General features: G+C 36.2%; 1 protein-coding gene across 1 annotated transcript in view; it reads right to left on the reverse strand.

Moving 5' to 3' along the window:
* cyribb (CYFIP related Rac1 interactor Bb) overlaps positions 1–14,622 on the reverse strand; it is a 122,436-nt gene that overhangs the window by 34,339 nt on the left and 73,475 nt on the right. The window contains 1 exon segment of the mRNA NM_207078.1: positions 2,140–2,222. Within this exon segment, the coding sequence (NP_996961.1) occupies positions 2,140–2,212 (73 nt within the window). The 5' untranslated portion in view covers positions 2,213–2,222.

Here is a 14,622-nt window from a genome sequence, read left to right on the forward strand (position 1 = left end):
TAGTTAAACCTCTGACATTATATGGACAGTTTTAACAACGTTTTTGGTTACTTTTAGGACTTTGAACGTTTTAGGATTGTTGTTGGATATATAGAGGATGAGGGAGCTCTCCTATCTAAACTAAAATATTTTAATTTGTGTTCTGAAGATGAATGAAGCACTTAAGAAAACTGAAATGACATGATGATCAGAAATTATTAATAGGAATTTCATTGTTGGGGGAAACCAATTCTTTCAGCATTTAAGCAATTTCATTTTTAAAGACTCTGATGAGTTGCTTTGCTGCAGTGCACTTAGTTCAGAGTTGCTGAAGCGCATTTGACATACTGTACTGTAACTAAACTTATACAGTGTGAAGCTAAACTTTGGATATGTACAGCCCAAAGTTTAGGTTAAAGCTTGATAAATTTAGTTATGTCAAATTCCAAATTTCAATGTTTTGAGAAACCATTAAGTCAATGTAAGAATGTACAGTAGGAAAAACAAATACTATGAAAGTCAATGCTTACATGGTTCTAGCTTTCTTTAAAATATCTTCTTTAGTGTTCAACAGATAGAAATAAAGTCATAAATGTTTAGAAACGCTTGAAGATCAGTAAATAGTGAGTCAATTTCATTTTTTGGTAAACTATCCCTTTAAGAAAAATTGAACTCTGGATTAAATTATTCCTTTAACAGAGCCTCCCTAAGTTAAAACTTCTCAACTAAACCCGTTTCATATGCTTAAAAGGCAAAGTGTGGAATTTAAAATGGTGGAAACTTCTATGCCACATCTAAAGAGAACCCTGAGAGAGACATTGGCAGCGGTTGACTACAGCTGGCTTTAAGTGCAGTTTTAAAAATGAAGGGCCTCCTCCTTTCTTATCAGATGTTCAAATCCCACATAACAAAAGAAGAATGACCTTTCAGCAAGTATGTTTTCATCTTGAAAAAAAGTAGGTTCTATTCCAATGATCTATGTCTTATAACCCTATTATTGTTACATAACCCTTGAGCAGACACTATAGGAACTGTTCTTATAGGCATCTGCCTGATGACCCATGAATGAGCTGATTGTTTTGAGGTAACTCTCTATCGCCCTCTCTCTTTCCTCAAAAGAACAGCTACTCTATGTGACTAAAAATGGACGCAAACATGGTTGGGTGGAAATGTTCTGTGGGCAAGAGTAATAAAAAACAGGAAACTCTAGTTTTCCACTGTCTCCTTTTCTTTGGTTCATTCACCTTCCTTTGCTTTGAAGGCGGTTTTTAGGATCAGACAAATAAGATGGCAGCAGATTGTGTGTGGTTCGTGAACTATTCTCAAGGGCAAAGGAGTTTAAGATAGTATCAAGTCCTAAACTTGAGATTCTGTATAGACCAATGGGGAACTGGGGAACTTTGTTTTTTATTTAGTGACCTGATATTGACCTACACTAGAGCTCCCAGAATCTAGCTTGCTGGCATAGTTCCCGAACAAGGTCATGAAAAGGCAAGACTGTTTACAGGCAATAAATTAAGTGGGCCAGGCATGACCTAATAGTTAAAGTTACACTTGTCATTCAAAGGTTGCAGGTTTAAATCCAGGCATTAGCAGGGATTGTAGATGTATGTAAATTTATGTAAATATCCAGTACTCTCTTCCCCTAACAATACCATGGCTTGAGCTAAATGAACAACGCCAATGGTTTCCCACTGCTCTGTGTGCATATTCATGTATGTGTGTGTGTGTTGCTTTGCATAACTGCATCTACTAAATGAAAACGAAACTAAAGTAGGGCAGCACAGTGGCGCAGTGGGTAGCACAATCGCCTCACAGAAAGAAGGTCACTGGTTTGAGCTCCAGCTGGGTCAGTTGGCATTTCTTTAAGGAGTTTGCATGTTCTCCCCCATGTTCATGTGGGTTTGCTCTGGTTACCCGACAGGTCCAAAAGAATGTGGTATAGGTGAATTGGTTAAGCTAAATTGGCTGTAGTGTATGTGTGTAAATGAGAATGTATGGATGTTTCCCAGTGATGGGTTGCAGCTTAAAGGGCATCCACTGCGTAAAACATATGCTGGATAAATTGGTGGTTCATTCCGCTGTGGCCACCACAGATAAATGGAGGGACTAAGCAGAAAAGAAAATGAATGAATGAATGAATAAACGAAAGTATCTCACTTTCAAAATCGAGGAAGAAGTTGGGTTCTTGTTCAAGGTCTGTGCATGTTAACACTTTAAGGAGGTTCCCCATGACAAAGTACCTAAAGGGAAACAGAAAAAAGACAATGAGTTAAGTGACATGCTTTAAACAGAAATCACGATTCTGGAGGTCAGGTCATTTAAGTGTTGAACTTTGATTCTATCGTGGCATCTTCACCATCACTCAAGAAACAATTGACCAGAAAGCAGCCGATGCTCCTTCCCCTTACCCCACAGCTTCCACTCTCCAGACACATTGGTTTTCCTGTGCAGGGACTCGGGTCGACCAGATGTCACCCCTTTAACCCCCCCTCCTTCATCACACACACACACAGTTACGGGAATCCCTGTGCCTTGGTGGCCAGAGCTAACCGTGCATGTCATGCCTACTGCTCATGTTCAGTTCCCTATTGAGGGGCCCCAAGCTGTCAAAGTAAAGATTTAGGAAGTATAATAATGTTTTTAGATGTAAAAACAACCCTCTTGAAACCCTTAATTCTCTAGGGACAAGGTCAAGTTTTAGAAAATTAATCTGTTATTATCTCAGTGTAAACTACAGAAACACAACTTTCTAAAGCAATTTTGTCATTCGCATGAGTAGTACATGTTCGGTCAAAAGGCAAATAAAATGAAAAATTAAGTTAAATTAAATATAAAAAAATTAATAAAAATAAATAAAAAATAAAATAAAATAATCCATTTGAACGGGATTAAGTTTGTGACCCTGACAATGCTGTATGTGTGATTTTGTTCTAATGTATTACAATGATTACATGTAAAAGGTTTATGCTTTTAGCAAAGGGTTGTCATATAAATATACACTTAAATTCATTGCACTCAAAAGTCCAAAATTATTAGCCAAAAAATATTTTTGCACATTAAAAAATAAGTCAATAATAATAAATTCAGCCTCATGTTGTGTCAATCACATTTACACACTGCCTCCGAAACCTTTGGCAGTGATTAATTCATATCGCTTTAAGTTGTTTTTACATTTTTCACATCCGCAGAAAACACTTTGAGAGGTGTTCAGACAATTCAGACCACCGTACAAGCAAAAGCTAAAATAAAAAATGCTGTCACTTGGAGCACAGAGCACTTTATACAAACATAGAGCGGAATTTATAGATAGGATGTGGTGGATGGTAGAGAACCACTTCTGTAGCCTATTGTACACTGAAAAAATGAAAATTCCAGAATTCCAAACTCCACTACACAAAGACCAGTGGTGGAAAGAGTACTGAAAAATCATACTAAAGTAAAAAAAAGTCAGACGTATTAGCCCCTCTGTTTATTTTTTTTCCCCAATTTCTGTTTAATGGAGGGAAGATTGTTTCAGCACATTTCTAAACATAATAGTTTTAAAAAACAATTTCTAATAAATATTTTACTTGATATTTTTCAAGACACTTCTATACAGCTTAAAGTGACATTTAAAGTCGTAACTAGGTTAAAAAGGTTAACTAGGTAGGTTAGGGTAATTAGGCTAGTTATTCTATAATGATAGTTTGTTCTGTAGACTATCGAAAGAAAATAGCTTAAAGGAGCTAATAATTTTGTCAAAAAAAAATGTTTTTTAAAAAATTCAAAACTGCTTTTATTCTAGCCGAGAAAAAAAAACAAATAAGTCTTTTTCCAAAAGAAAAAATATTATCAGACATACTGTGAAAATGTCCTTGCTCTGTTAAACATCATTTGGGAAATAAAAAAAATAATAATAAAAAAATCAAAGGGGGGCTAATAATTCTGAATTTAACTGTATGTCTATATAAACTGAGCTAAGTGTGAATAAGTAAAAAATAAGTAAAACAATAAGGAGCAAAATGTGTTTTGATTTGTTGCCATATGTTCAGACCAGCGCAACCCTTATTTTCACGTTTTGCGGCACATTCTTTAAATAGCAAATCCATTTGCGCCACTTTGTGGACTCATGCGTGTTCAGGTCAAAAAGGAGGTGTGTTAAGGCGCATTGTTGGCATGCTGTTATTTTTAAGAACTGAAATGGACCACCCCACTGACCCAACTAAAACCTAGTCTAAAGTCCAACGCAGTGCGCAGTAGTTATGCACCTGTGCAGGTCCAAAATGCTTACACGCTACTTAACACATACAGGATAAACAGCAACAAACAAATATCTTCACATATATAAAAAAAAATAATAATAATTGATTAAAATGTTACAAAAATTATTATTTTCTACATAAATATAAAAACCAATACCTCCATGCCTTAATTGACTTAATGGCTTAATTCAGTTAATTCATGGCCATTTGCATGTATTATATTCATATTTTAATTTGTTTTAATAAAAGACAAGTTTAGATTTGTCCACCTTTTGGGTTTTGGAGATGTATACATCACCATATGGGGCATAAGAATGGGACGCATGTTTGGATTTTATTCCATTTTTTTGATCACACTTCATTATTACTGTTCATTTACTTGTTTGCTGGAAATTAGACCTAAATATATAGAAATAGTTTTGAAACAAATCTTTGCATATAACAAATTAAATTAAATATGTAGGCTAATGAATGTCTTCAGTAGAGTGTGGACAACAATGTATCCTTATCCAGTAAAGTACAAGAGTAAAGAGTAAAAGTAAAGAGAAATTAAAGAGAAAGTAAAGAGTCTGAATGGAGTCTGAATCATTCTTTATCATCGCGATGCAGATGATCAGTTTAACTGTTGTCTTGCTAGTCAGTTTTACAAAGTCCACCATGTAAATAGCAAATGTGCCATGGCACGACACAACTGACTCTTAAAGGCAATGGGAGATGAGACTTTGATTGTTTTAATGCATGTTATGCTTAAAACACACCCATAACTCATTAAGAGAATAAGCAGAGCGTATTTTCCCATCCTTACAATTGCAAATGTAGATTCTGAGACGCTCTTAAAACTTTTGTGCCATGTGCTTTAGACTATGCGCCTAGATCATAAAAATAAAGCACTTAGTCTCTATTTCAGAGGTCGCCACAGCGGAATCAACCATACGTTGACAAATATAGCTTGCTGTTTCACAATGTTGGTGCACACAACTTTTTAGCAATTGAAAAAAAAAACAGCTACTGTAAAATCACAATACATCTCCTTGCTCTTATTAAAGCTATAACATACAAAACATCTTGTGAGACTTTCTGTGAGAAAACAGGCCACAAAAATTTTCTGCAAACTTATAGAACAAATAGTTGTGGGGCATGACATCCTTCCTGCAACATATACCAAACTCCAGACTCCAAAACTGTCACCTGACATCAAACCTGATAAACACTGAGAGTTGTGGTGGAGGCATTTTCCCATTCGTTTACGGTTACATTTCTCTGTAAAATAGCTGCTCTTATCAAGAACTCCAGCGGTCTGGTGGTAAACCTTTGTCAAGAAACTCTGGTTTGAATATTCCATCAGAATCCCATCATGGTAAGTTATATTGTAATCATATGTTTATATATCTGAATACATTAAACATTTGCCAAGATACAGTACATTTGAAGTTAGTAACCAGCTGTATTTATTTATCAAATAGACAATTAGCTGTAGATGATTTATTTAACCACAACTTAAGAAATCAGACATTATGTCTGATTTAATGGCAATTAATGGTAAAACCTTAGAAGAGACTGTGCAAGCTATGAAAACATCAACCTGCAGTCTTGACACGCTCCCCATATCATTCTTTAAAGCAGTGTTTACCTGTTTAGAAATGGATCTTCTAAAAGTGGCAAATGCTTCACTTCTTTCAGGGATTTTTACAAACTCACTTAAAACTGCAGTTGTTTAACCCCTCTTGAAGAAGAGCAACCTGGATAACACCCTATTGAGCAATTACAGACCAATCTCAAATCTCCCTTTCATTGGCAAAATCATTGAAAAAGTTGTTTTCGACCAGGTTAACAAGTTCTTAAACTTCAGGGGGTGTTCAGACAATTTTCAATCTGGTTTCAGACCACATCACAGTACAGAGAGCGCTTTTATAAAGATAATCAATGATATACGCCTAAATACAGATTCAGGCAAGCTAACAGTGCTGGTAATGCTCGATCTCAGTGCTGCATTTGACACTGTCGATCACAGCATACTTCTGGATAGGCTGGAAAACTGGGTTGGGCTGTCTGGCACGGTCTTCAAATGGTTTAGATCTTACCTTGAAGGTAGAGGTTACCATGTAAGTATAGGTGACCATAGGTCGAGGTGGACACCCATGACGTGTGGAGTCCAACAAGGTTCGATTCTGGCACCTCTCCTGTTCAACCTTTACATGCTCCCTCTGAACCAAATAATGAGAAAGAACCAAATTTCCTACCACAGCTATGCTGATGACACTCAGATCTACCTAGCCTTACTGCCTAATGACTACAGCCCCATTGACACCCTCTGCCAATGCATTGATGAAATTAACAATTGGATGTGCCAAAACTTTCTTCAGTTAAACAAAGAGAAAACAGAAATGATTGCATTTGGGAACAGAGATGAGGTTCTCAAGGTAAACGCGTACCTTGTTACTAAGGGTCAAACAACAAAAAATAAGGTCAAGAATCTTGGTGTGACTCTGGAGTCAGATCTGAGTTTCAATAGTCATCTCAAAGCAGTCAGTAAATCAGCATACTATTATCTCAAAAACATAGCAAGAATCAGATGCTTTGTTTCCAGTAAAGATTTAGAGAAACTTGTTAATGCTTTTATCAGCAGCAGGGTGGATTACTGTAACGGCCTCCTCACTGGCCTTCCTAAAAAGACAGTCAGACAGTTGCAGCTCATCCAGAACGCTGCAGCCAGAATTCTAACCAGAACCAGAAAATCAGAGCATATCACACCTGTCCTCAGGTCTCTACACTGGCTCCCAGTTACATTCAGAATAAAGTTTATATTATTACTGGTCTATAAATCACTAAATGGCCTAGGACCTCAATACATTACAGATATGCTTACTGAATACAAACCTAACAGATCACTCAGATCATTAGGATCATATAAACTAGAAGTTCCAAGAGTTCAGTCAAAGCAGGGTGAATCAGCTTTTAGCCACTATGCCCCCCGCTGCGGAATCAGCTTCCAGAAATTATCAGATGTGCTCCAACATTAGGCACACTCAAATCAAGACTGAAAACACATCTGTTTAGCTGTGCCTTTACTGAATGAGCACTGTGCTCCGTCCGACAGATTGTGCTATTATGTTTTTCTCCTCTTCTTCATTCTTTTATATTACATTTTACCTGTTTTTATGTTTTTTTAATCAGTTTTATTAATTGTTTTTATTTTTTTTACTTGTACTGAATTGCCACTGTGTATGAAATGTGCTATATAAATAAACTTGCCTTGCCTTGCCTTGCCTTGCCTTGCTTAACCAAAACAGCATTCATAAATAAACCTTTAAATTAAATTAAATTAAATTAAATTAAATTAAATTAAATTAAATTAAATTAAATTAAATTAAATTAAATTTAATTTAATTTAATTTAATTAAAACTAACCCTCACAGAAACACCTGACAATCATTAGATAGAAAAAAAAAAACAAGTTCTGGCTGATTTATAAGCATTTTTAGTAGGATGTTTTTGTATTTCACCATATACTGTATGTGAAAACAACAAGTACAGTATAGCTAAACCTGTAAACACAAACATATTCCTGCACTCACACCCACACAAATATCAGTTATGTGGTAGCACAGACGTACAATGTGTCTTGACTGAAAAATCTGTATCTCTTTCATAGACAGTCAAAAAGGCTGCTACATACAAAGACTAGGCTTTATTTACTTTCACCTAGAACAAAATATGCAAGAGAAGAAGACGAGAAGGAAAAGGTCATTCTAGGCCATAACAACAGCTACATATTACCCATGATTCCTGTGCCTGTGGCGGGAAGAGTTATACGCAAGCCTGCAGACAAATGTAGGTCACAGACATGTGCGTGTGTATGAGTGTGAATTGGTGTTATATAATCTCTATGACAACAGAAAAACAGAACACTTGTAAAAGACATATTCAAAGTCCACATGAAATCAAACTTTACATTGTTTATTTTGCTACTGCACACTTTTCATCTTAAGAAGAACAAATCAATCCATGCACGTTTTGGTAAGCAGAAGATTTGATTCCACTCTGAAATGCCAAAGCTTCTCTGATGACACTAGTTAGATGGCTTGGGTGAAAGATGCTTAGCCATATCCCTCCAACCGTTAGTTTGCTGTAGAGTGGAAGTGCAAAAAAAAGACCACCCTCTACTCTAATATTTTGTTTAAGTTAGAAATATGTCATCATATTGAAATATAAGTCTGCAGTAACTTCAGTTTCACATAGACTATAAAGTGACAAAAGTCACCTGAGATTTATTTGAGAAATATCATTATTTTATTTTGCACATGGGTTGCTATGCATGCTAGTAAAATATGGCTTTAAAAACTGTGTCTGGTTATTTATATGATCCTATGTGGTCTGATTTCAGAGATACTGGAATCTCGATGTGGCTCTGTGACTAAACTGCACACATTTTCAGTGGTCAAAAGCCAAATGTGTCACTTTGCTTTCACTTTCACTTTTTATCATAGGCTTGTAACTCTAGAAGTATTAAAGCAAATTTCCTTCAAGATTATCAATTCTGATCAAATTTTCTAATGTTGCCTTATGTTTTAAGGCCCTGTATCCTTCAGTCTCAGAGATATTGGGACCACAGTAAGGTCTAGTGTACAAACTGTTGAAGTTTACAAACTTTCCATGACCAAAAAATAAATGTGGGTCACTTTGCTTTTGGTTGATGTTTAAAATATTCATAAACACGTCTTGAAATGTCTTGTTTACTCCACAAAAAGGTTCTGTCTGCCTGTAACTCAAGAAATTTTGTACTGAGTGTTTGAACGATTGGTATCTTCAGGAGATTTAAAATAAACAAAATTCCCTCGGTCAAATAGTTTTTAAAACTACTGAAAATACATTGATAAGGTCAAGTTTTAGCACACAGACTGGGGCTAATAATTTTGACCTTAAGATGGCTCATAAAAAAATGTAAAACTGTTTTTATTCTAGCCGAAATAAAACAAATATGACTTTCTACAGAGGAAAAAATATTATCAGACATACAGTGAAAATACATTACACACACACACACACACACACACACACACACACACACACACACACACACACACACACACACATTTATACAACAGTTCCTTCTGTGATTTTCTGCAAATAACAGCACTCGTCCAGCCATTCACTCTTGTGTATTACTCCGCCCACATTCAGCAACAAGCAGAGGACGCTCTCCAGTTTGACAAATATTGCTGCTGTCGGACAACATAATGAACTTTTGGGGCTTTTTTTATTTGAGAAGGTAGTTGTTTAGATTGCAACTATGCCGTTTATTTATAAGAAAAGTGCCTATTTTAAATATTTATCATTTCTGAGAGACAAAATGGTTGACGATGTTTATCCACAAGATGGCGACAGAGACCGCATAATAAGCTTTAAGAGAAAAACAGCGTTATTTCAAACTACAGCTGACCAAATCCTTATTAAACAAGTAAATTACCTTCTAAGTTGATCTCTCCCTTTTTGTATGTTGTACATACTTAAATGGCATTTCATGGCGTTTAGCCTTATAATCTTAAAATGTCAGCAAAATCACCTGTTTTATCATCACTTTAGACATTACGCTAGATAATCATTCAATTACTAGCTCTAAAGTGACGTTAGTGAATGAGCAACAGTTTCTGCTGTTCTGACATCAGCTGTGAAGGAATGGCGTGTGAAGAAAGTAGTTGAGACTCTCAGTGTTTGATTATATATATATATATATATATATATATATATATATATATATATATATATATATATATATATATATATATATATACACATACAATAATGTCCTGCAAACTCTACACAAAAAAATGTCAACTGGCCCAGCTGAGACCTGAACCAGCGATCTTCTTGCTGTGAGGTAACAGTGCTAACCACTGAGCCACTGTGTTGCCTCCTTAATATATCAGGCTTAATTAAATGAAATGTAATTTTAAATTTATTAAATTATTTATTACTTCTGTCACTCGTTATTTGACTGAAAGCCCTCTGAGTAGCATGACACTCCACATGACATTGCAAAAGCAGGTTTAAATCCCACGACACTTACTTGTATATGTCTGGGTCGGGAACATGGCAGCGCGACAGAAAGGGTGTATGCAGAGAGATAGGAGACAGGCTGCTGACAGGTGGAAAGTTGAGACATGAACAGGTAGACAGGTGAGCAGGACGACAGAGACAGAGAGTGTCACAATGCTGAGGCGAATAGACAATAGGCAAGGAGATTTGACGATGAGTGACGTAGGTGAGGTTGAAGTCAGGTGAATGTCTGATACTTGTGTCTGGGACTATCTGTGTGTGGTTGAGGGTCTCAAACAGGTACAGGGACCCTTACATGGAAGATGCTGACAGTAAACCAATGATCAAAAGCGCTCTAACCCATACTGACAGAAGAAAGACAAGCCCGCGTCAGAGTACTCTAACCGTCTCAGACATTAACACTTCACAAAACAGACATGGACACATGGTGAGGGGCAGCGACAGGTTAAAGCCACGCTGAGGATCATGTGGAGGTGAGAGCTTAGCAAAGCTCAGGATTAGAGTTCAAGGTCAGTGGAATGAGTTGATTATCAATCTCACAAAGCAACTGCTGAAGCACTGCAGAATAACAGATTGGTTGCTTGGTTTTAAGACTTGTGGAGCTGCGTATCAATGGATTTGCTCTTCAGTGTTTGTACTTACAGCAGTGAAAATTAGAACACAATTAAATGAACTAAACTGTGAAAACTTCAACTCTGAAAACTCTACTGACACAGTTTCAATCTACTAGAACTTCTGTTAAGCTGCTTTAACACAATCAATACATTTTAGTTTAGTTTCCACAAAAATATTAATTAGAACTGTTTTCTAAAACTATACAAAAAAATGTAAAAATAAATAAATTGTTGAGCACCAAATCAGAATATCAGAAAACGATCATGTAACCCGGATGTACTGAAAAACTAAACAATTTAGCAACTAGATGCTGCTCATTTGTGACATTATTATGATTAGAGCTGGGCAATATTGCAAAAAAACCAAACAAACAAACAAACAAAAAAACTATCAAAATATAATGTTTTATATAATTCGATATAGATAATTATTGAATCTTTTTTAACAATACATTTAGGAATATTTGGATTTTTTATTTAACCACTTTATTGTAATTTACAACAACATTACTAAGGAAAATAGTTTAAATATTTAATATTTAAAAAATATCTCTATCTATATAATAAAATAAACATAATTTTGGTGTTAAAGAGACTCTTAAACTTGATTAATAAAACGTTACAAAATGTGTGCAAAGGTAGATCAACATCTGTAAAGTATGAACAATAATGATACAGTAAGCCTTAAACTCTGTAAACAACACAAATTATGATAACCAAATCTGAGATTTTAAGTAAAGGAACTAACCATAACCATTATTCAAATACATAATTCAACATTACAAATTGGGAAGTTAAATGACTACATTACTCACTATGCTAAGAAATACTCTTTCATAGGGGGAGCTAGTGGCTGGGATGAACAAGAAAAGAAACCAAAAAGCCACTCTGGCAACATCCTTACATCCTTATTTATTTACAATCTCCTCAGTGTTGCTAGATGACACTCATTTTTACATATGTTGTTATTCTGACCTGAAGTGACAAGTGGGTGGTTTCCTTCACCATTTTCTATGCATTTTGCGCTTACGCTTTCCTGGCATCTCTCGTAACTAGGCGACCATCAAGCGTTTTCTCAGAGGATGACAAACAGACAAACTGCAGTTCCAATGGAAATTTATGGAGAGTAAAAAGCAGTGCGGTGCTTGGATGTGCTGTGTTTGTCTGAGGTAATTAGTCTGCTGTTATTACTGAAATGTGTATATTCCATACAAATTGTGAAGCATATTTGTAAGTTCTACTCACATGAACCGAAGTGCCCTTGCGGCATTAGGAAAAGTTCAGATGTTTGGAAAATGCGCGCAAGTTACGTGTGCGCCGCTTGCACACCATGTGCGCGTCATGCTAGTCGTGCGCTTACATTCAAAATTACAAAATACACACCAAGCACGTGCTCAGCAGCCACATTTTAATAAAACTACAGCCTTCATACCGAAACTTCATACAAAACTTTTTTATTGTTATTGACAATGGTGTTTGGTCAATAAATACCGATACCGATTTTACTGCCCTAATAATGATTAACTATGATTATTTTAGTCAATGTGGTAAACAAACTTACAATACAATCAATAGCATATTTAGCATACTTATTTATCCGCGATATGTCCAAAAAAAAACTTGTATGAGTGAGTTACACACCGAGGAAGGTGTTAATTTGTGAATTTGTTTTCTGAAAAATGTCAAATAAAAAAATGTTAAACTGAAAATATATATGAGTGCTTATATACTTCTTGAACACTTCTCAATTCCACAGCAGAATAGAATATCTGATAATAATGATGATCAAAAGTTTCCAAAATGATTAAAAATAACCTTTTTAAAATTAACCTAATTAAAATTAACCTTTTTTTAACCTTTAACAAAGTGCACATCATCTTTAATGCTTTTTTTCCAAACATGTTTAAATCCAACACATTTAATTAAATCAACCACATCCCATTTTGCAAATATCACACACATACTGTGTTTTCACAAGATTTCCTTGTGAAATTGGGTTTTTAAGGAGAAATTAAAGTTAAGAGGATGTGGTGCAGTCAAAGTTTTTTGATAAATTGCGCAGCTCTAATAGTAACAAGGATAAACACCAATCACATTAGTCTCTAAAACTCACATAATTTTGCACTGGGTTTACTGTATTTTCAAACTCCTCCACAAAATGTACTTAAGATAAATGTGACCTGAATCCAAGCGATGCCAATGATGCGCCCCTGCCATGTCTACCAAACCCAAATCCCACCCAGCACTCCTTCTAACCATTAGGGGGGTCATTCCAAGGGCAGCAATTGCCAAAATCCAATAGTGTCCCACATTTTTACAGAGAGAAATCACATTCCTCATGAAAACAAATAAACAGATGCAAAAAACAATGTGAGATCAAATAAACAATGTCAATAACTTGTGGTAATGTTCTCACAAGCATGCTTGAAGTGTATGTATGAAAAGATCCCTTTATAAAAAGAAAATGATGAGAAGCGACGAAGATTAAACACATCCTGACAAAAACAACAGGGTATGTGGGCCACACAGACAGAAGTGAAGATTGTATTAGAAACACTGCATTTGCCTCTCAGCTTTATTCACAGCGGTCCCAAAGGGTGAAGGCGAGCTCCCTGTACAAGCCCTTTCCAACGGAAAGAGGCTCTGACCTGGTTGTTTTCTTTTGGAAGCCTCCTACTGGGAGATTGCGTGCTGGAGGAGAGGAGCTACGATGGGATCTGGAGAAGGAGGGGGCAAAGAGGGGGCTCTTCTAAGCCCGCTGGGCACTTACGATTCACTACTGCATTCTGATTGGCTGAACGCAAGTTCTCCTGCGCTCCACTGTATCCATGGAGTTGAAAAAAGCTGGTGCTACCAAAAACACACCGACAGCCAATCAGAAAGCGAGTGGCAAGGCGGAGGGGAGGATGAGGGCACTGGAGTAGTAGTCCGACTTAAGAGCTTGCATATGAATATATGAATAGGGATGAGGTAATGCTCCATAAATGCACAACTAGCGCAATAGAAACACGCTGATTAATCAGAATTTTTTACTAACAACTGACATTCTGCATACAGAATCACATATCTCAAATTAACACACACACATTTCTCAAAATGTGTTTAGTTCTTGACAGAATACACAACCTCCACTTGCTCCAAAGCTGTAACAGTTTCAGTAAAGGGTGAATATGTTTTATTTTGATTAATTTAATTTGTGCAAGGAAAGATGTAAACTGCATGTGTGCAATGTTGGATTGTTTACCATTTATAATACATACAGTGTGTACTGTACACAGACTGAATGTAAGGCATGCTGTAATTCTGCAGGAGCACTGCAGCATGGGAGTCCACGTGCTTCGCAATACTACGCTATCGTTTTGGCGCCATAAGAAAAAAAACAACAATCTCTCCCCTCCCTCAATCCCTCCGTCACGTGGGCACAGCCATGGAGTGGCTAACCGGCTGCCTAAGGCATCGAGGGGGAGGGGAGCGAGTGAATTAGTGTGTGTTTTTTTTTTTTGCGTTTGTGCTTATTTGAGTAAGTGGATGCAATAATCCAGTTATGTATGTGGTGAAGTATGCGCAGAATTGAACCTAATGGGAGAATATTGCCAGAAGAGTGACACTTAACATCACAACGCTGTCTAAAATCTAATTTACAGAGACTTAGCTAGGAATTCATGCAATTTAAGCTTTAAAATACACATTTATTGCTTATCGTTTTCCAAATGCCAAGAGTGTGCCTG

Source organism: Danio rerio, chromosome 24, assembly GCF_052040795.2.
Source record: "Danio rerio strain M-AB ecotype USA chromosome 24, GRCz13ab, whole genome shotgun sequence".
In the NCBI taxonomy this organism is placed as follows: Eukaryota; Metazoa; Chordata; class Actinopteri; order Cypriniformes; family Danionidae; genus Danio; species Danio rerio.